The 24,364-nt window shown below is 30.3% G+C and overlaps 2 protein-coding genes across 3 annotated transcripts in view; one reads left to right on the top strand and one right to left on the bottom strand.

Moving 5' to 3' along the window:
* Positions 1-1,778: 1,778 nt before the first annotated feature.
* On the top strand, positions 1,779-4,987 carry Exd2 (Exonuclease 3'-5' domain-containing 2). The gene has a single exon (XM_035350800.2). It carries the CDS (start codon positions 1,917-1,919, stop codon positions 3,603-3,605), a length of 1,689 nt encoding a protein of 562 aa, XP_035206691.1. The 5' UTR covers positions 1,779-1,916; the 3' UTR covers positions 3,606-4,987.
* Positions 4,988-11,411: 6,424 nt separating this feature from the next.
* Dis3 (exosome complex exonuclease RRP44-like protein Dis3) overlaps positions 11,412-24,364 on the bottom strand; it is a 106,975-nt gene continuing 94,022 nt past the window's right edge. For both annotated transcript variants that reach the window (XM_085824300.1, XM_035350801.2), the window contains exons 17-22: positions 23,606-23,826; positions 20,212-20,302; positions 20,036-20,113; positions 17,726-17,887; positions 11,650-11,772; positions 11,412-11,562 (exon numbers count right to left, since the gene is read on the bottom strand). In XM_085824300.1, the coding sequence (XP_085680426.1) occupies positions 11,497-11,562; positions 11,650-11,772; positions 17,726-17,887; positions 20,036-20,113; positions 20,212-20,302; positions 23,606-23,826 (741 nt within the window). In that variant the 3' untranslated portion in view covers positions 11,412-11,496. The remainder of the gene's footprint in view (positions 11,563-11,649; positions 11,773-17,725; positions 17,888-20,035; positions 20,114-20,211; positions 20,303-23,605; positions 23,827-24,364) is intronic.

Raw genomic sequence — 24,364 nt, 5'->3', positions numbered from 1 at the left:
GCAGTGTCTCCGGGGTGATGTTCAGAATGTGTTGCGAAATGCGTGCCTTTAATTCCGCTGAATTTGCAATTGGAGCACGGAACATAACATCCTTCAGATATCCCCACAGCCAGAAATCACACGGAGTAAGATCAGGCGATCGGGACGGCCAGGCTGTAGGGAAATGACGGCTGATAATTCGAGCATTTCCGAAATGGCGCCTCAGCAGCTGCTTCACGGAATGTGCAATGTGCGGAGGAGCGCCATCTTGCATAAAAATGATTTCATCCACACATCCACGCTGTTGCAGAGCTGGAATCACGTGGTTGCGCAAAAGAGACGCATACCTCTGACCAGTGACGGTTGCGGTAACAGGACCGGAAGCACCCGTCTGCTCGAAAAAATATGGTTGTAGGATGAATGATGCCGTAAAACCACACCATACTGTGACCTTTTCAGGATGAAGTGGTACGGGGTGCGTTGCCAGTGGATTTTCTGTTGCCCATATTCGACAATGCTGGGTATTCATGTATCCTGTCAGATGGAAATGGGCTTCATCTTCATCTGTCCACAAAATTTTCCACGGCCATTCATTATCTACTTCCATGCGAGCCAGGAATTCTAACGCAAACGTCTCCCTAGCTGTCAGGTCAGACGGAAGCAACTCCTGCACATTGCCAATTTTGTACGGATAGCATTGCAGGATGTTTCGTACAATTTTCAGCACCGTGCTCGTAGGCCTGTCCAATGCTCGAGCAATTCCTCGTGCACTGCACGGTTGCACACCACCGGCCGACCCCTCCTGTAATGCTGTGGCCACTTCTTCAACTACCGTCGAGTGCACTCGTTTTCTCCCTCTAACAGATTGCACATCAAACGAACCTGTCGTTTCGAATTTTTGCATCATTTTCTTTAGACCTACGACACTCATTAGACCAACGCCTTCTTTTATACCCTTCAGTGTCCTGAATTTTTGCAGAGCTACTCTTGCACAATCATCATTCTTGTAATACAACTTTACCAGCAGAGCGCGGTCCTGCAGTGAAACACCCACGGCGAACGTCTGAGACGCGAAATGAGGAACAGCCTGGTACCTGGCAGTTTTATAACACTGAAATTTAACTAACATTTAAATTTACGTCTTCTTCCGCTTGCAGCGCCATCTGTTGCTAACTTTTGAAACTAAATTTTTTCTTCTGCCATACGCTTTCCGCCTTCTTCAAAAATATTCCTTTCAAATTTGATGTCATTTTCATGAGCGGTTCTCTTTTTATAGCGTTTTGAAACTTAAACTTAAATTATAATCACCCTGTATATATATAATATACGAGAAAGAAATTTTGCATATATAAAGAAAACTTTTCTAACGAGAAAAAATGTAATCAGTATTTTTTTAAATGTTTAGAACGCACTTTCATTTAATGTCCAACTTTCTTTCCAATTCGAAATACGCGAATCCACTCCTTTCTTTATTTTTGCTATCTTGTTCGATATTTTTCGAACCAAGAATGCGATGGAAGCATAACTCAGGTTCCTTGCAAACTCGTGAATTACACTGGGGTACACAAAAAACGTGTGCTCTGTACTTCTTTCTAAGTTATACATAATGCCCATAACAATCAAAAATAAACATTTAATTATTTTTCAATCGCAACACGCTTCACAAACTACGTAGTATTGTCAAACGTAAATACCAATTTTTAATGTTTCTACCATTTAGCCACTAGATGGCGTAACAGAGCGCTGGAATCGCGAAGAGGAGCTTTAGTGCTATCTACCTTGCTAGGCCTTCCTTGCTATTTGTCTTAGTGAATTTGGCAATGAGACAATGTTTTGATTTTTGACAACATGTGTTACGATTGTTTAGCGAACTTCTTATCATTCGTATATGCAATTTAAAATATAATCTGTAAGTTATTTGTCCTCTCTGGAACAAGATGACATGGAAATCTTACAGTTATATACCAATTAAAATAACTGTCTTAGCGACAGCTGCTGCTTATTTTTTGTATAAATTTTCAAAATCTGTTTTTCGTGATGAGGTGAATAACAAAGTAATATTAATTGATAATGTCCAAAAGTGGAATTCATTTGAAGCGGAGATTTTGGAAACTTTTAGAAAATCTGAAGTAGTGGGTATCGATTGCGAATGGGTGACTGCTGACGGTAAAAGAAAGCCCATTTCCTTATTGCAGTTAGCGAATAAAGAAGGCTTTTGTGTATTAATCCGTTTATCTCGTATACCAGTTTCGCTTATACCAAGTGGTTTAGCAGAGCTTTTAGAAAGTAACATTATTCTGAAAGTTGGTGTCGGGGTATACGAAGATGTCCAAAAACTGTTTCACGATTATTGTTTGGAGGTGAACAATTTTCTTGATTTGCGTTATTTGGCTAAGGATTTAAAGGAATTGCAAGGAAAAAACTTGGGCTTGAAAAGCCTGGGTAATGAAGTTTTGGACTTAGATTTAAATAAAAACTACTCTTTAAGATGTAGTAACTGGGATGCTGTTACGCTAACTACTGACCAAATAAAATATGCAGCTGATGATGCTATAGTAGCTGCAAAAATATATTCAGAGTTAAAAAGGAGAAAAAACCGTTGGCCGTTTCCGCTTATTTTAAATGTGGATGATGAAATACAATCATTTATTAATATACCCTTTAAACATAATTCTGCTAATAATAATAAAAAACAGAGAAATTTATCGTGTTCTTTGCCCAAAAGCAAAGGAAGATACAGCAAACCTCGCAAAAAATCTATGTATGATAACTGCCAGCTTGTAGCACCAGATGGAGAATTACTTTGCAGTTGTGATAGAAGTAAAGCAGAATGGTATGTTAATAAAAATTTAGGTGAAGTTATAAATGAGGATCCTTTTACTGTCCGACTTAACTTTGAACCATCTGGCCGACCAAAATTAGATAATGTGTTTTACACAAGAGAGAAGCTGAATTGTTGTGTAGTGTGTGGTGCAACTGAAAACTTTCATTGTAAGCATGTTGTACCTTCTGAATATAGAAGATATTTTCCTGATCTTATGAAGAAAAACTTATCTCATGATGTTCTTTTATTATGTGTTGATTGCCATAAGCAAAGCAATATTTTAGATCAACATTTACGTAACAAATTGGCAAAAATGTGTGATGCACCCCTTGGAACTGCAAAAAATGCTAAATACCAATTTAACCCTCCTTTAGCCAGGATAAAATCTGCTGCTACTGCCTTATCTCTTGCAGGGGATAAAATACCCATTCCACGTAAACAAGAATTAGAAAAAGTTATATTAGATCATTTTCAGGTTACGGTTTTGACTGAAGAAGTTTTAGCCGAAGCTTGCAATATTGATGTGAACTTAAAAAATGAATCATTTGTACCTCATGGTTTGAAAGTGTACGAATATTTTTGCAAAAATGGTGGTATAATTCAGCTTGAAAAACTGTGGAGACAGTATTTTTTGGACACTATGCAGCCTAAGTTTTTACCTGATATGTGGTCAGTCGATCATAATCATGTAAGATTGGCTCTTCAAGTTGTGAATCATGAGCGGGAAATAGATTTTGATGTATCAATACTTGGTATTAGTCCAGAACTTTTGACAAAAGCTGAATGCATTCAGGAACAATAGCATTCAAATACATCACAGATATCAAAACTACTTTTATAATTTAAAAATTGTTGACTGTTGATTATTGAAGAAAGGTATACATATATATTAGGAGCATTACTATTAGTTTTGATATAATTGATATTAAATATCATGTTGAATTGCAAATACCTGAAGCCTATCTGAATATTTGAAAAATCTGAAGATAGGATTATCTACCCTTTCTTTTTTAACTATGCATTTATTGTAATGCAAGTGATCGAATTTTATTTTTTTCATTTTTGATGATTTAGTAAAACCACAGTTATGTGTAAATTTTAAAAATATTTTTATTTTCATGAAATAAATACAAATTTTTTATGCCAAATTAAATAACAAAATTCATGCATCATTATGAATTTTTTAATTAAATAATGCACATAATTTATTTCTGTGTAACAAAAATTATACTAAGACATTATTTTATTAATATAATTTCTTCCTAAATAAACAACTGCCTCATAGTAACTGTTTTTCCATTGATACATATAGTCTACATATTTCTTAGCATTCTGTCATTATTTAAATTAATTGAGTTGCTTCTTAAAAGCACAATCATAAGGTATTATTTTATATTTATGGGGTTGGCAAGAAAGTAATTTTGCTTTTTTAGTGTGAAATAAAACTCAAATTTTTGTATACAAAAAGTGAACTTTAATCATTCTCATATTTTCCATTCTGTTGGATGACCGTTTAGCTATCTTTCTGATAATTTCATGATTCCATGCTCACAGAACTTCTGTTTTCTATCAGCAAAAAACCCAATCAAGTGCAATTTGAGTTCATTATTATTATTGAAATTTTACCAAACTTCTTAAATGGAATAAATGATAATCCAATGGCACAAGGTCAGGAATATATAGAGTAATATGGTTGGAGTTATAAATGATAATCTGAAGGCACAAGGTCAGAGCTGTATAGGGAATGTAACATCACTTTCCAAACAACCTCCAGTAATTTTGTTGCTTAAGATATATAAATATAGGCAAATGTGTAATAACAATTTTATGTAATAATGCATACCATATAAACTTGTTCAAACAAACTTGTGAACAAACATTTTCAAACAATTTTAAAACTTTTGAATACATCAAAATAACAAACACAAAATCAAAAATTCTTAAACACAAATTATATCCATACCTTACACATCGACTCGCAATAATGACTGCTGTACCATTAGTGGTATCACCACACTGAAACTTTCAAAACTATATACACAGACAGTATGTATCCATTTGGTTACACTGTGCAGTAAGCTAAAATTTGTGTTTTGACTTGATTTACATGACTAACTATGAGTATGTTGCCAAATGGCAACTACATGCATTTAAGGGTTAAGATCTTTCACTTTCTTATTTTCTTCAATAATGCAAATGTCATCTTAATGTAAGTTTATGAAATTAGAGACTAAAATAAATAATCATACAAATTTAGCTAATAAATGCTGTTTAAATACAGGACTTCAAGACAGATCCCAAAACCCATGCTGCTTAGAGAGTTTAAAAAAATAAGCTGAATTGTATTTGGCCGTAAATAAGTTATATGATTTGTATGCTAAATTGAGGTAAATATTAAAATTATCTGCATCTGAGGCAGATCTATTTGCGATTACTATTTGATCTATCTCATTCATTGAAGACTTTTTAAGGGAAACTGGTTTATATTCATTTTATGTATGGGAAAGTCCCTTAGAATGCCTGTGCAACCAACTTTTTTGCTGGGACTCAAGCCGAGACTGAACTACAGGTATTATGCATCTGCTTTACATAGTCCCTAGTAGGTTACACCAAGCAATCCATATCTGTAGTATGAGGAACTGGAGTTGTCTTGTAATAATTTAATGAAGTTTTCCTGAGTAATGTATGTTATAATAAATTAGTGCTTACCATAAATTAAAATATTCTATAGTTTAGAATAATGTAAAAAGTTAGTTCTAAGCTTTTAGCTAACTCATTAATGCATTTCCAGCAATCCAGAATATTTTTAAACTGAAACTGACAGACCTTTTTTCCCACCTCTTATGCTGTATTTCTTAATAACATCATTTACGATCAACTTAGTAAACTTTTTAAAACAATTTCTTCCATATCTGATGTTGTTCTAGACTGTTGGACACTTCCAACTCAATGCATTCATTGAAAATAGCCAGAAATTCTTTGTTCTTTGCCATCTCATCACTGAAAACATTAACCAAGGTACATCACAGGGGAAAACCAAATTGCATTTGGGGGAGAAAAGGAAATTTCATTACAATTTTGAATATAGAAGATATTTTCCTGATCTTATGAAGAAAAATTTATCTCATGACGTTCCACCATGAGAAAATTTATCTCATGGTGGAACGTCATGAGAAAAATTTTTTGAGAGTCTGCTACTCTACCACTAACCCCTCAAGAGGACTTTTTTACAATACTTCTAAGTGCCCACATGCTGCAATGACGTTTGTGCCTTCTCTGGGATTTAAACCCAAAGCATTAGCTGCCAGTTTCTTTGTCACCGTACCAGTTTTTCTGTGATTTTTAAATTGCATTATAAAACTAATTACTATTTTGAGTGATATAATTTGTGTCCATGTCTCTGTATTATTATCTCTACAACTCAAAAGTTTTTGTAATTCTTGATATTTCAGGAAGTTGGGTTCATTTTAAAAAAAGTTATATTGGACATTATTCTCTATGTATAATATGTTCATAATTGAAAAAATAACTTGCAGTACTCATGAAAATACTTCTGGAACTACTGAACAGGTTGTCAGAACATCTGCTTTTCTTTTACATAAATTTTTCAAGTTGCATTTCCAAATGCTTTTGTTGAAGTATATTTCCAATGCTTTTGTCTAGGTATATTTCCATTGTATGTCCCTTTTCACATATTCAGATGCAAGATAAAATGCCTTGTTCTTAGAAGAATCATATAGCATCTTTCTCACTCCTTGGTAAATCAAAGATTGTAATATTTTTTGGGGAAAAGATAGTACCAGAATGATAAAATGTGACCTACCAGAGCTCTTCTCATGATGGCTAACATTTATTGATAATCTTGGTGGCATTTCAATAATGAGGGTTTAAGAAAGTACTGTCAGAACTTTAAAATATATTTTACGACATGTTATTAAAGGCTGCTGGGAATTTTTAAGCGATTCTGTTGATATATTTTCGTGTGAATTCCGAGAGCCGATTTGCCTTCAGAATATTCCAAAATGATGTTTTTAGATATATTAGATCCAGTTTTCAGACTTAAAGATGTACTTTTATTCCTTGTTCCAACTAGAAATCCCATAAGTATCCCTCTGATTATGCATGACTTTAGAATGCCTTTATGATCTGTTAATGATAAAATTATCATATTATCTCATAATGTTAATTTAAAAAAACTTTAATAAAAAAAGGGTACTTTTCTATTAATTGGGCAGAAAATTATTTTTTGATGCTTATGAGCAAGGATTGCCAGATATGGTACCTTTGTTAAACTGTTTGTATGCCATGCTTGATCATTTATCAATTTCTGGCTCTGTGAAATTGTGATTGAATTTTTTTTTAGGATAAAATAACACACTGAATAATGATTATTGGAGAAGTCAAACAACAAGATTTTGGGTCCAATTAGTATAATTTCACAGGTTCAGCTAGTTATTAATAATCATAGAGACGAATAACTGTGTTTATTACTTTTAAATCACTCGGTTTATGAATCAATAATAAACAGGTAAAATTTGAAAGAAAATATCTTACACTTCACCAAATGGCAACACACTCGCTCATGGATGATAAAAAATATTATTTTGGGCAGTGGCAATAGATTTCTGTTGAATTCTTGTGTTTTTTGAATAAATTAGAAAGACACATATTGGACTTTGCTGTGTGGCCACCATTTCTTTTAAATGAGTTTTAGCTTTAAATTTGAAACTTAAATACCTTACTCTTTGTTGAGTTACAATACATTACTTTTAATTTCTGAGTTTGTTAATTAAATAATTATTAAATTTTCACAAAATATGAAATAAATTAAAACAAAATCAAAATTTGGGTTTCAAGATGCGTAAGCGTGGGTGGAGGAATGTGTGTTCAAAATTTAATTGCTTTAAATACTGTTATTTTCCAAAAATGCAGGGTACATATACACATACAGATTTTTCATTATTTAATAATAGAGATTAGGTATTTGAAGAAGAAAGCAGTCATTAGTCTATCAGTAAATAACTCTCAATATCCATTGCTGTAGAAAAAAGTTGCTATTATGTTTAAATGCTTAGCAAAGAAGCTGTTTTGTCTACTTTAATAATAAATTTGGGTGTTTAAAAACGTTTCAAAAATATCTCGGAATTTAAAAGTATCAATATGGTAGATTTTACAGACTGTCTTTCTGTGAAATATCAGAAATTATAAATGAAAACCATATATTTCTAATTAGATAAAATAAGTGAAAATGATTTTTTAAAATAGATATATGAATATTTTTATGGAAGTTAAAAAAATTTTGTTATTTTATCCCATTCAACAAGAAAAAGGGTAATTTACTTGAAGTGTAGAAATAATAGGCACAAGGTATATTACTTACAATTTAAAATAATACTGCTTTTCAGGAATGTTATGCAAAGAATTTGAATAGGATCTAAAATAGATGGAACATTTAAGAAATAAAATCTTAGATATAAAATGTTACAGAAAGAAATGGGACTTTTTTTAAAATGTGTTATACATTATTAATTACATATATATATATGGGGGAGTCAGAGTCTAAACTTCTAGGAGTCGGAGTTGGTCATTTTCCCTACCAGTATATACGTCTGCTTTGAAATACATCCAACTTGGTACATACAGTTTGACCACCTCATCCGCGACCATGAGCGCAAACACGATGCACCATTTGGACCGAATTATTCTCAAAACAGGATGAAAGGATCCTGGACTTTAATTCCCTCCAACATATAAACCTTGAGTTTTAGGAAAATTAATGAGAAAAGTCAAGCAATGAAGAAAATTGTTAGGACCATCATGGAGGTAAAAATAAGATTGGTGAAAAGTATGAAGATGGCATATGCATCTGGAACTTAAAATGATTGCATACTATATGATGTCGAGTAGGATGGTGTCTATGGTTGTGAAAAACAAAGACACTATTAAATAAGCAAATGTTGAGAAGGGAGGTGAAATAGCGTTACCAACCAAAGATCGTGGAAATTGCTTTTGATCTGAGTGGGGGAAAAATATTTATGTGCAGTATCACATGCAGTGCTTCATTTATATATATATTTCATCAACTGCATTTGTATATTAGTATTGAATAGTGTTATAACAAAAGGATTTGTTATGAGAATGGATTGTTTTCCCTTATATACATATACATCTTATATACATCTATTATTACATACATACCTTATATATTATTACATACATACCTTATATACATCTGCTGGATGCGCTGGAGATCGCATGATTCATTCATTGGGAACCACATTTTAATAATTTGCATATTTGGTCAAAACATTTATGCATACAAAATTTCAAAGCAATCAGCTAATTCTTTCTTGGTGCATTTGTTCTTTTGTTATGGAGTGTATTATTTTTGATATAAAATGTGCTTTCCTATTAATTACATAATAAAGCTTACAGAAGGTGCTATTGTTAGAAATATATTTTCATTGCTTACTGAAAAATAATAATTATGCCATATGAAAACACATTATTATTTACAAATTTATAAGGAATAACTGCATTCTCTTGTGTGTGATTTTGTAGTGTAACTGATAATATGTCCAGCTATCAAATGCAAAATCTATAGTTCGAATCCTAGTGACAGCAAAGTTGATTTCTCATGATCTTCAGTCCCCGAACCAAGTCTACTAAATAAGGATAGAAATTCAAATACAGAAATAAACAATGCATAAACTTAATATTTGAAAGAACTTTTTTGATAAATGCACATTGTTCTAATGATGTATATGTCTTTTTTTCTAAATTCGATTCTTCTACAAGTGATTAATATTTTAACAAGTTTAAACTTTACAAGATTTAATTTTAAGGTGAAGCTAGTTGTATAATCTCCTGATTATTAAAAAATATTTTTATTTCAAATATATATGTAACATGAAAATATCTAATTCAAAATTTTAACTTAAACTTGCAACAGCCCCTTGATTCTTCATTTTAATTTGGGTATTTTCCATCTGTCTTCTAAAAATAGTAATAAACCTCTCTAAACTGCATCATTTGAAATTTAACAGCTGTTTTATTTCATTTTTACATAACACTGTTGATGTAGATGGTTTTGTGAACAAACTTAATTGGCTAATAATTTTTCAGCATTATTAATTAATCAATCAAATGATATTTAAATCAAAACTAACTCACTCTGAGCCAAGATTTTGTCCTGAACACACCACACTCACTTTTTAGTGCATAAAAATAACTTATTGCTTAAGTATAGAAAATTAAATAATGAGAAATACTTTTTCTCGTTTATATTTTCCAGTGTATACTTCGTCAGCAACTACAAACATCCACCCACCAGAATTCAACAACATTAGACATAACAAATCTTAGGTAAAACATTATATGCTATTTCTGTAATAAAACAAATCGGGCAAGTCTTTCCACAAGAATATTGAAAAAGTCCAAGAAAACAGTTTAATGATAATACCATATTGTTGTACAATACAGACACCATTAGTCATATGTGGTCAGAGAAAATATAGCTACTGGGTTAAAATGCATGTAAAATTAATTATATATGGGAAAAAGATAAGTGTTTTTTATTATGGACATTTGAAACTTCTATATTTTAAAATATTATTTTGAAATTACATCTCTTTCGCACTGAAAATGTCGTGTTTTGCTTTTGTAAGAAAGATAATTCTTTTGTAAAAGTTAATTCCAAAATTTAATATAAAATTCATTTTTACAATGAAAAATACAGAATTCTGCACATGCTCAGTTTAAATCTGGTTCCTGATTTTTCTCTTAAAATAAAAAATTGGCTGTATTTTAATGCATGCATTTTCATAAAGTCTCATTTTTATAAATTTTATAAATCAAAGATCACTCAGAAGGGATAAAAATTGAATCTAAAAGTTAGATATGCTTAAAATATAAGAAATTTTATTTATTTAGATACTTTTACACATTATTACTTACATATTTAATGTATTATTACATTATTTAAAGTATTATTACCATTATTTATTATGGCATTGTAAAAAGTATTGAATTTTATTAGGAAAAGTTAAAGATACTGCACCTTTATGTTTTAATAATTTAATTATAAATCCTCCCCAAGAATATAATGGATAATTTGTTAAAAAAAAAAAATCTGCACAGCTCTTAGCTTTCAGAATACGTATAAAAAGACTGTTTTAATTTTTAATTTCAAAATATAACGGATTTAAACCTCACATCAGGTTTTTATCATTTTTATGAGATCTAGCCAAATACTATATAATACTATTTAATTTCAAAATTAATTAATATAATTTTAATAGAATTGCTATTATACATGAAATACATATACTTTTAAAGGAGATTTCTTTTTATTAGAATTAATTTAGAAAGAAAATAAAATACTTCTATTTCACGGATAAAAAGCGTAAAAGGAGCACCGATGACGTAACTTTCCTGAAAAAACTCACAAAAAAAAAGCACGCAAAATCTTCTCATCTGATATGAAAATATGATGGTACTTATAATTTTGCATAGTTTTATAAAAGCTAATATCTTGTTTAAGAATTAGCAGATCTTTTATACCTGCCCTCTCCACACATTAAAAAAACAACAACAACCATTAATCAAGTCCCCTTAATGCTGATTTAATTGACTGTAGCATTGAATTAAATATTTAAAAGAAATAAAAAATTTATTTGAAACTATTTATAATATTACACAGTTTTCTGTTTTTTGACAGGTGGTTCATCTGCTAGAGGCGGAACACTGAACCTTGGAATCTAAAAGAAATAAAACAGAAAATTATAATACAAGAAAACAAATTATGCTTTAAAATTTATAACATTAAATTTTAATGAATAACATACATGAGGTTTTACAAGTTTTAAGATTGTTTTCTGATGCTGAATATTAGTTTTATCAATGTGCAGTTGAACAGTCACTGGATCAAACTGTCTTAAAGTAATTCCTCCTGCAGTTTGTGACGGACCCTGTTAAAAAATCAAATAAATATTTTGCTCATAAACAGTAATAATTAGTTAAGTGCAATGTTATTTTTACTTGAAGATATTTAAACAATACAAAGTCTGAAATCTGGATGTCTAATATCCAGACCTCCAGAAAACAAGCATATTTTTGTTTTCCAAAATCGGAGAAAGAATTATATTCTAAAATTAACGTCCCACTTTAGCACATGTTTAATGCTTCATGCAATGTGCAGTAGACATTTTTATACAGTATGTAAAAAGTCTTGATATTAATTTCAGTTGGTACTAGATAAAACACCTCCATGTCAAAGAAACACAGGAGGAAAAAAAAAAAAAAAAAAAAAAAAAACTTAAATCTACACAATCAGTAATTTGTTGGCTCTGTAGCTGCTTTTTGGCTTGGCATACATCTTGAATCGAAACATTCTACAAAAGCTTGTTGCTGATTTTACATCTAGTGAATAATTTATATCACTAATGCAAATCTGCCAATCATTTCTTATTTTTGTGATAATCTTTTATGTTGACATTATACTTGTCCAAAATTATGGCTTTCAACCAACTGCACTGGAAGAATTGAGTGTATTGACAAATTTAAATTACGTATGCAAAAAATAGATTTGTAAATTATACTTATAGGCTTGTAAATTATACTGTTTGGATTAAGAATAATTGATATGTTATGCAGATAAGCTACTACTGTATTTGTTATACAGTAAACGTGGGAATTTATTTATTTGGGACTCAGATAAGCATTAAGCATAGGCAGGAAATAGATGCAAATATAATACATAGCTAATATAATTCAGGCTTACATAGCATGTGATAAAAACGACAAAATTTAGCAAAAGAACATGCCATAATTCATCAATCTCCTGACACATCACCAATAGTACCTAAGCACCACAAACCTAAGCATTAAGGTATGTGGAAACAAGACACTCCTCAAAATCTGTAGTATGCTTCCAAATGCAGAAAATATCACAACTGATAAAAAAGTGACAAAGAGATTGCTGAGGGAAAAAAGAAAGAAAGGAAAAAAAAAAAAAAAATTTTTTTGATTGATAATTTAATGGGAATTCTCAACTCGGCAATTAAGGGACTTGAACAATGGTGTTTGATGACTGAAGAAGAAATTATGTGAAGTAACTTAAACAACCTACATTGAAAGAAATGTTTAATAAAACAAACAAATTAGTAGTGACTTTTTTTTGGGGGGGGGTAAATTTCCTTAAAATCACAAATGCTTTATTGTTCACAAACAACTATTTCATATTTTTATTTTTATAATTTCTACAGATTATCTAATTAAACTAAAAATATGATGATCTAAAATCTGGAAAATTTCAAAATTTGGAATCACTGAAATTTTGATGAGCCCAGGTCTCAGAATTTGTACTGTACTTTCATAGAAATTACTATTTTTGAAGACAAGCTAGCATAGTCAATTTAAAAAGAAGTAAAAGGAAATGTCTGCACATACAGAATTGAAACACACAAGCAATTTCAACAAGTCATGCAGTTAACAGGATTTTATTTAAAAAATATGCTTATATATGAATTAAATGGTTACTTTAAACAATCCTCCCCCCCAAAAAAAATCATAGCACTGCACTCTGCTGTCAACGAATGATTCAATTTAGATACTTATGTAGTCTAAGCATATTGCACAGCATATATGTAAGGTTTTCATTATAAAGTATCATCATAATTTTACTAAATGAAATATATATTTTACAGAACCTTCCATTTTTATATCACAGGGCAGCCTGTTTTCTCTGTTTCTCTCTGGAAAAGTTTTCACTGAGAGGGGGGGGGAATGGGGACCTGTTATCGAATTTAATTTATAATTAATAAAGCAAACGCGTCAAATTATTTATTTTGTGTGCCCTTAATTTTATGTGAGAATACTTTTTTTCACAAGGTATGGGTCTTGATGGCATTTTAAAGAATGTGTACAGTTTACATACACTATCCAGAAAGGCAAGAATTCTTGCCTATGGTTTTAGAATAAATCATGCACTTATAAATACATATACAGTGTAAGTGACTTAAATGTAGTCTGTAAAAAAGTAAAGTTTAATAAGGAAAGGTATTCTGCACACTTAAATTTATATTGCTCATACAGAATACATATTTATAAATACTTTATATTTTTCCTTTACAGACTATTAATCCACAATGAACTACCAGTTTGTAAACAAAAAAGTTTTTTTAAAAAAACAAATTTGAGTAAATTATGTAAAACAGCAAATGCACATTTTAATTTGAAGAGCTAGTGAAAATGTTTACACACTATGGAGCACGGAACACCCTTCAAAATCAGTCTCATCTATCAAATATATAAGACAGATGTTCTTTGGAGGTAGTCATTTACTGGGATAGAATGACATAATATAAATGACTACCTATCTGTTCTTTCATGTAGTGGAGATCTACTGCAGAAAAAAGAAAGCAAATTTTTACATGAGGCTTTTCTAGGAACTTTTTTCTTGTTTTCTGTTAATAGGTAATAAATATTTATCCTAACAAAACTGCATTTATCAATGACTTTTAACAAAGAAGGTATTCATAGGAGGAACTGGCCAGCAGATAAATTTCTACCCACACTCAGAAGTGTAACAGCATGAAATGAAATTCCTTAGAATAAGATTATACGAATAGCCATATTATATCTTTTTGTCTCTCTGCATTTCTAAGAGGTTTATATAAACCCAATTTATGTCTAACTCCATATTTCAGTTTATTTCTCAGTATATAAGTCTCTACACATTTAAGAATTTTTCCTACACCTTTGTAACTGTTGTTATTTATAGTCCTAATATCTGTACCTTTCTTACAGTCATTTTCTATCTTTCACTTAAATTGTTTTTTAGATTTAAATTTTCGGCATGGTGTATATAAAGGAATAATGAGCACATTCTATAAATAGACTGCATTTAATGTTCTGTTCCAGTGATTTATTTTTTTTTCCTCCAGCAAATTTTAGAAAATGCACAGCTGATATTAATGCCAGTTTACACTTCATAACTTTTTTTAATTGGAGCGATTAATAACTGAGCACTTCAACAACTCCCCACCTATCATTTGTAATTCAGTAAACAGATCCAAATCACTTATTGCTGAGAATAAGGAGTCTTTCGTACAGCTAAAAGGCAATGCTATGCCTCCTCCAGTTTAATAGCAACTCTGCTAGAGATGGATGCAACTCTCAAAGTGAGAGATTCAAAAACCTGAAATACCTAGAATGCTTATCATTCTCCAGCTTACTCTTCTGATATGAAGGTAGATAGTTTCTAATCATAGGCCTTCAATTAAAAAAAAAATTCTTGAAACTTGGATGACTTACTGTACATTCTGGCATATAATGCACACCTATAATTTCAAGCTACATTTTTTAATCTGTAGGTACATTCTCTATATAATGTGTACCATTTTCTTTATGAAGAAACCTGAAAGACACATGTCTGATGCTCTTATATTTTTAAACCATTCATTAAAAGATTTTTCCCAGCTTTCAAACAATGGTATACTGAATTGGGAAGCGATAAGGGGAACACTGTGTGTGTGAAGAAAATGCTTGAGGGAGTAAATAATACTGCAAAGAGAATGGTTGTATTCAATGCAAATGTGCACGAGAATGTTATTCTAGAGTTTCGAGAAAAAGGGGATATAATTTAGGGTAAGAATGCACTTCTAACCCAAAGAATTTGTGGTATTAGGACTCAGATGTTCTCTCTTCCAGTAGTCACTTGAAGCTCTGATTTTGAAGTGAACATCAAAGGCTTTAGTAAATCACATTTGCTTTAGTTGAAATACAGCTGATCTAGTGTTCCTTTTAGTAGCAAATATGGCTTCTGACAAATGAAACAAGCACAGTGCTGGTTTCAAATAAAGTCTTTCAGTTTGCGAAAGAAAATGGAAATCATGCTGCAGCAAGGATGTTTAGTGTTTATGAAAGCTCCATACATGAAAGGAAGAAAAATGAAATCACAATAATTAATATGCCAAAGAATAAATGGGCTTTGTGCAAAGGAGTAATGAAATGGCCTATTCTTGAATAAAGTGTTGCATTCTGGGTCCTAGACATACGCTAGAATGGATTAACTGCACCAAAGAACAGTGCATATTTACTTGTCTTAAAGTGGGAAAAAAGAATGTGAAAACTTTAAAGCAGCTTTAAGTTGGTGTAGTCAATTTATGAGCATGGAAAAATTTAGTTTTATGAGGTGGGAAAAAGTTTCACAAGACTCCAAAAAGATTTGGACAACAAACTGATGTTTCCAAAAATATGTTATTGACGTGCTAAGGAAAAAAAAAAAAAAAAAAAAAAAAAGATATTTACTGATACATATTGCAGATACAGATAAAACTGCAGTAATGTTTGATACGATAGGAAATAAAACAACTGATGTAAAAAGAACTAAAATGGTTCATATAAAAATTACAGTCCCAAAAAATTTTACCTCACTGTAGTTCTTTCCTTCTTAGTGGACAGAACAAAATTAAAACCCACTGTTATTTTTAAAAGAAATTTTATGCTAAAATGTTAATTTCCCAAATGATATTTTTTTCATATTCAGAAGAAAGGTTCGAAGGTCAAAATCGGTGTCAAATTGTGTGTAAAAAATGCTTGGCAAAAGTATCTTGTTGCCTTATAGAATTCAGAAAGTCTTTAGTTTATGACATACTCAAATCCCATCTAATGGATAATATGGAGAAATTGTAGAAAAAGTGTACCACAGACATGGCAGTTATTCCAAGCAGATTAATCCTATTAGTTCAGCCTATGAATTGGGTATTAATAAATCATTCAAAGAAAATTTAAAATGACAGTAGAATACATGGATGTTAAAAGGTGAAAAAACATTTACAAAAGGAGACCAAATGGCATTATGCCAAAAAAGGCAGTATGCCAGTCTAAAAATGGTGTGAGTGGATAATAAAAGCATAGAATGAAATTAAATGCAACAAAATTCAAAAGTCATTTAAAAAATGTAGTATACCTAACAATCTAGAAGGAATAGAAGATTATTTATTTATTTATGGATAAGAGTAACAGTAATGGTGAAGATAAAACTGAATCCGATTAGGTGCCTGAAGATATAATAGAAGATGGATTTGATGAACTTTTCACGTTACCTGATAATGAAAATTCTTAAGTTCATAAGATATGTCGTTTCTTTTAAATAAACAGGACTTACATACATATAGAAATCTAATTTTTGTATGCTCATCTTTTTATTTTTAAATCTATCTTTTTTTTATACTCTGCACACTAGCAAATTTCAATCTTATTTTTTGTCTTTAAAGTGTGCATTATGTGTGTGTGTATATATGCAAGATATAAGAAAATATCATAGCTGCTTTAAAAATAATTGACGACCTCAAAACTAAAGATCCTAAATTTGGTGATCTCCCCCTAAATTTATCTGTTCTCCCAAATTCCAAATTTTTTGATGTTACATAATGTTTTAATGCAGATACTTCTTGCCCAATCAAATTAATTGTAAACCAAAACTTGGAATTGAAACTTTTCCGACTCTTACTACGACACTCTTCTGATTTCCACTTAATGCTTATGTGCTCGCAAAACACTACTTTTCCCGGCTGCTGCTTATTTGCCTATGATGACATCGTACTTAAATGGAACTTATTGTATTCTACGATAATTAAGAAATATTTTGTCTGAAAAGAATGATTTGATATGTGTAAAAAATAAAGGTTGTGATTCTTCAAGTTAAGTTGTGCTAAATGCTTCATAATGTTTTTCCACTCGTTCCTACCTTCAAGCCACTACAGTTTTCTCAGCCATCTATGCAATCTCGTATGATGTAAAAGTTCCAGTGTCTTTATCTATGCATTTTAAAATTATTGTATATACATATACACACACATAAAGGTAAGAAATTATATAAGACATATGATGAAGAAAAAGAAACACTATCAACTTTACCTCTTCATCATATTCAAATGTTACTGTGTCTTCATCTTTATTAACAGAGCTCAGATATAAAGTACACTCTAGTCCAAAGCGAGGTAGAAGTACTTGAAGAGCATTTTCTCTAATAAATAATATAAATCCTTCTTCTTCCACAACTTTGTCTTTGAAAAATATCTAATCAAGAGAAAATATATTAAAGTAAAACTAAAACATCAGTTTAAAATTAGGAAGAGGGGAAAAAAAAGTAAAACAGGATATAAAAAAATTGATTAATTATCATAAGTTTTTTTAATGACTTAAGTAATAATATCTGCCATTTATTTAATCATAAAAATCTAAAGCTGATTACACAATTATTTTCCATTAATTAACTATACCAAACTTATGAAATATATCAAATTTTATTACGCATGCAGGAGAATCTTACACTCTTAAATCTTTATTCTCGATATACTAATGATTTTCCTAAATTTTGATGCTCGCTCTAAAATAAATCTGATTTGATTTCAGCATAATTGCAGTGTAAAGTCTGCTAGAATGTAAAGAAAAGTATGATAAATGTGATATTACAAAATTTACAACTTATATTTTTTTTAATAATTTTCCCATGTTCCATTAAGCAATGGTGCTTAAGCATCTGTTAAAATCATGTGGATAGAGCCATCCAGTTAAAATTTTAAGATTAAACTAAGGGTAGTTTTATTTATATTGTTTTTCTCAGATGCATATTTAGTACCCATAGCTTATCAAAACCATTTCCATTCCAACAATATTTTTGTTTATTAAGCAGCTGAGGGTAATAGACGGCAGTTTGTTTATTGCAAATTGTGATATCAGTTTTAAACTTTTCAAGTAAATTAATAATTAACAGCTAATTCAATAATTAATCCTAAAATTAAAACCAAAAATTAATGCTAAAATTAATCTATTTATATGAAATTTTGAAATTAATTAATTTATTATTTTTTGTAAAAATATTTTTATAATTTTATCTCTTACAAACTACTATTCTATCTGCTTTTATATATTGTTCAACTGCAGTTTTTTTTCAGTTTTGTTCTCAATTTTGTTAAAACTGCTTGCAGCTCAAAAGTTTTTCTTAGAATTTACAGTGCTTTTAAAAATTCAACTGATGTTGGTATGTCATCACTTTTTGAAATCACTATCATCTACAGTTCTTTTACCACTTTCATTGTTAGTTTTTACATACATTGCTTCAATATTTTTCATTCATGAAAGTTATTTCATTTAATTTTTCTTCAATTAGTCACTCATTTTCATACTTCCTTTTCATTTAAAGACTGTTAACATACAATAGTGCTAGGAAGCATTTCATGAGCTTTTTTTTTTTTAACTCTTTGTCAACATACGAGGGTTGAAACTTTAATAGTGGCAAGTATTTATTTACAAGGAATACAAAAGTGATTCATGTCACTGTGATGTACGGGTGACGCGAACCAACAAAATGTATAGAGGGCGCTGGCTTTTAATCTGAAGGTGCCAAAAGTTTTAGTTTCCAAGAGGGAGACCGACAGAGAGGTCTAGGGAAAGCTCGTGGGAGCCATTAATGAAAACAAAATTAACTTGTATTACTTTATATATTTCAGTTATTAGTACTGTAGTTTAATATTAGTTTTGTGTTTTGTGCAATAAATGTTTAAAATACAAGAAGGTGGAGTTATTTCTCTATGAGGCGGTGGATGAAGAAAGGGATGATATCACACGCTCTCTTTTGAGAACCAGAGGTTTAGATGACGGTAGAGAAACTTCAAGAGAAGCAGGTAGGAAGCTTTTGATTTTATTTAGTCAAAGTATAGATGTATTGAAGATATATATATATATATGTAAGATATATATAAATTAAAATGTATAAGAATACTAAGAAAGAAGACTTAGTAAACCTTCTTGGTGAAATTGAAGATACACAAACTGTTGGTTTAACAGTGGTTCAATTAAAAGGTAAAATTAAGGACAGTAAAACATTTAAAGATGATCCAGAATTTGTAATTGGATTATTAAACTCAATAGTTAAGGAAAGAAAAATTAGAGAAGAAAATGAAATAAAAGCTAGGAATAAACAAACTTAATTAATGAGTTTAATAAGTGGTGGCACTGTTCATCCAGAAATACCACTTAAAAAATTAGGGGAAAAAAAGAGTGATTTTTATTGGGCGGCATCGGGGCAGAAGGGAAAATTTTAAGCCTATTTTTATGGTTTTAAAACTCTGACTAAATGCTAAAATTAAATTAAAATTTAGGTTCTCTCCCCCAAACACACACACAAAAAAAAAAAAAAAAAAAAAAAAAGGCCTTCATACTTACATGAGTATACAGATTCACAGATGCTCTTCCACAATATTGAGCTTGTTTATGGCGGTAATTTAAATTATTACAAATTTCCTGAAACAATCAATATAAGATAATGGTTAATAAAATAGATCACTTATTGATATATATTCAGGCATTAGAAAACATTCATATAACAATGTGTTACATACCTGTGTCTTTTTTTTATCTACAAGATCTGGATATGTAATATCAGCTCCTATAGCTACAGCTAATAAACGATGTACAATAACATCAGAGTACCTGAAAACAAATGAGGAATAAGCATAGGTAAAGTATTTGCTCCACTTAGATGGAATACTTTTATAATTATATATCACATTATACAATTTTTAGCTACCAGCAACTCTTAAAAAGATGTCTATGAAAACACCTTCCCCTTAATTGCCTTGTCATAATCAGGAGCAAAAAAATTTTTCACAAACATGTTTCCTTTCCAATTTAATTCGAATCTTTTCAAAAATTTTAAGAAGAAAACATTTTGATTTAGAATATTGCAACAGCATAATTAAGTAGATTTATATAAATTATTACTATATATCTTAGATATTAAAATCTTCAGTAACAATGCATTAGTCATAAATTCCTTCTGAATGACATCAGAATCTGATTCTTTTAACACGCTGACACCAGTGGGTCATACTTTTGCACCATGCTTGATTGTTCCGCAGACTGGCATGACTCACCGATGAGACACGCTTTTATATATAAAAAAATACGTAGTACAAAATTTTATTTTATTTTAATTATTCGACAGCATACATTAACATTTCAACATTATAATCAAACATTCAATACAAAACAAATTACTTAAAATGTAACTTATAATTATATATAATTATTAATTTTTTTCTATGCAAGCAGGCTAAACAAAGTGCCAGCTTGCCCTTACAATTAACGCAATATTTTGTTACTTTCTTTGCTATATTTGTGGCCTACTGAGTACCTTTTAGGCTTGCTAAGCGTTTATAGCATTCTTTGCATCGCTTTCTCGTCTTCCTTCATACAAATTAAAAAAAAAAAAAAAAAAATTGTTGTAATTATTACTTCACTAGGGGGATTCACAAAATGAATGGATCATGAAACAGACTGCTCATTCAAGAGCACCACCACACGAAAAGGACTATCAGCACCGCCATCAACGTGTATCAAGTATAACAATATATTGTATTGCAGTAATAAGTAGTAATAATAGTAGAGTCTAATTCTTCTTAGCTGTTTATATTTTCATGATCCCATAATACAGTTAATCCTAAAATGTATACCTTAGGATCTTATTTGCTTTTAAATTTACAGCCTTATGAAGAATAAATCACTAACTGTTTTGCTCTTCAGTAGAAATGTTGAATGGTGCTTAATATACTTAAAAATCATATTAAATTTTACTTTGCTTAAGTTACTGTAATAGAAAAGGGATTTGTTTCTCAGCTGGCTGTGTATACATTGCACTTGTATATCAGTATCCAGTAAGTACTAGACCAGTAAACTCACCGAATACATCGTGACCAAGCACACATTAAAAATCCTTTTGGTCTTACTTTTTAAAAATAGACCAATTTTTACTGTATTATAATATTTCATCTTAGAATATGTATTACAAGATGGAGGGGGACGTGCAATAAACTAGTAGTGAGATATGCTAAGAAAGAGAAATGTTCCAAATAAAATTATGGTTATTTGGATTATGGCTTTATAATAGCAAATGTGTAGTAGAAACTGGTTTTACAGTTTCCTTGTCTAATAATAATATTCAATGCAGAATCCAGCATGTGGCAAAGAATCTCAATGATGTATTCACAAGAGAAAAAAAAAAAAAAAAAAAAGGAAAAATTTGGAAGGCAGATAATTGAGAGCCTATACAGTAATAAAAGATGCATATTTTATCTTTTATATATGATTCACAAATGGCAATATCATAGTTTTTCTTAAAAAAAAATTATTTTCCTGCCTTTTGTAAAATTATTATTATTGAAATATAAGTCTCAAAGCCTTTTTGATAGCTTTCACACATTTATGAAATGCAGCTGAAAAATTTGAATGGACAAAATACACCAAGTTATCGATGATGTCACTTAATGCCAGCTGTTATGAATGACTGCAGGTGTTTATTTAAAAGAAAACTTTGAATTCACTTTGGATACATTGTATTATTTACAAAGAAGCATTCATAGTAAAGTATCTGAGCCTTCCACTAATTATGGCTTAACAATATGGTAAAATTTGCAAAACTCTAGCGAGTTAAATAATTGTGTGATGATATGGGAGGTCAGCACACATCTTGGATGTAATATAACAACTCTCTTCTGTTTCCCTCTTGGCATGGTGGTAACTTTGTTAGTGTGTTTGTGGGACTGGGGATACTTAAAATACTGTTGAGGGTTTAGTGGCAGGGAAAGAGGGTGTAAGGACCTCGGATCCATCCTCTGACATGTTCTCCTTCAAAATTAAGATGGAATCTCCACTTTTTTGTGAGTGTAAAACCAGTCACCCCCTATGATGCATTTAGGCAATACTTTCACTGATTAGACAGCTAAATGACTGGTGGTTTTGACTATAATTTTTGATAAATGCTTAGCCAGCAAGAATCCAGTTATTAGAAAAAACACATTCTCTTGTAGCTACATTTTGAAATGAAACTACATATCTGTAACATATCAATCTAAACTGCATCAATTCACAATAGTAAAATTTAAGTTTTTTTTTTTTTTTTGTTTTGTTTTTTGGTCAAACACAAGGAATTTTGTTGTAGTTGATTATTTGAGGATCTATTTATCTCACTTTATATATAAAACTTTTCATACATAAAATTTCTCTTTATAACAGATTATGCTGGAGTATTAGGAAAACATAACAGATAAAATATGCAACCTTTGCCAACCTAAGATGGAGTATATATTGATTTGCGTTTAGAAGTGTATAATACTAAAAAAAATATTTTAAATAAGTACTGAAATTATAAAAACTTTTAAAATTTTGTGTAAATGGAAGCTATTTATCAATTCTAGTGTAGTTATTTCAAATAAAATCTGAAGTTTAATCTATGTATGAATGATGGTGCTTCAATACAAGTATTAACTTTTCAGACACTTAGCTATGAAATTTAAACATTATTAAAAAAAACCACACACACTTATGTTTGCATTGATTTTTAAAAGTGGATACTTTAAAAATGCAAAAAGAATGACTTAATATCAATTACAGGGTATTACACACAAAAAAAAAATTGATTTATGTTGTTTTTCTGTCAATTGGGCTTAGCAATAAATTCTCCTGCTCTTTAAAGTAAATCTTTTGCAGTTATCTCTATCGATAACAGCAAACCTTTTAGCTAGAAATGAAGGGTTAATGGAATACACATGCTTGTTTACAATTTTAAAAGTATGGATCAGTGATAAAATATACATAAAAAAGAAATACTAATTAACAAAGAAAAACTTTTTTACATCCAAACTATGAAAGTGATTTAAAAAAGACATAAGATACAAAATCAAACAGTTTTCTGCAATCTATTAATAAGTTTCACACCTTTTTTTTAATAAAAATTACCTTCGAATAGGAGAAGTAAAATGAGTGTATATTGGAACTGCCAGACCATAATGAAAGTATTCAGTTTGAGGTAACACTCCACTACTAAAATATAATGCCTGTGCCATGCAGCGAGTAGCTACCATTCTCAGCATAACATTGAAATATGGGTTCTCAGGAACAACAGCAGCATCCAATGATTCTGCTAAAGCTTTTCCAGAATTCACTTCTATTTTAAAATCCTAATATATAAAAAAAGTATTAAACATATTTTATTAGATGTTACAACACTATTCTCTTATAAGGTACAGCTATCAAAACTGAAATAAAAATACATTATGTTATTATGAAATATTATGGACCATATGAGCAATACTAATCTGAATTAAAATGAAGGCTAAATTACTCTTAATGGAACTCAGAAATGTCAAATATAAATCAAATTTTCAAATGTTACACAGCTCAAAACCAGAACATAATTCACCTAAACAGATAATTGTGTATCAAACTTACATTTAACAAAAGTATTAGTCAAAATTTTTAGCAGCAGTCAGAATGTTGCATACTTCAGTTAATTATTTAATATTTTTGCTTTACACTTAAATACGAGCTGTTAAATGTCAGCTCAAACTTTTGTAAAGTCTTAACTTGCGTCAATGTTGCAGCTGTAATGTAAACCATAAGATATAGCAATAAATGACATAAGCTTGAAAAATCCTAAAAGCTTACATTAAATTACTCATCGGAATATACATAGCTAATTAGCATACAGCCCATATT

The sequence above is a fragment of the Stegodyphus dumicola genome, chromosome 9 (assembly GCF_044657685.1).
Source record: "Stegodyphus dumicola isolate Sdum_Otavi_A_Nest chromosome 9, ASM4465768v1".
NCBI classification, from domain to species: domain Eukaryota; kingdom Metazoa; phylum Arthropoda; class Arachnida; order Araneae; family Eresidae; genus Stegodyphus; species Stegodyphus dumicola.
Note: the sequence above shows the minus strand (reverse complement) of the source record. Positions and strands in the feature narration are given on the sequence as shown.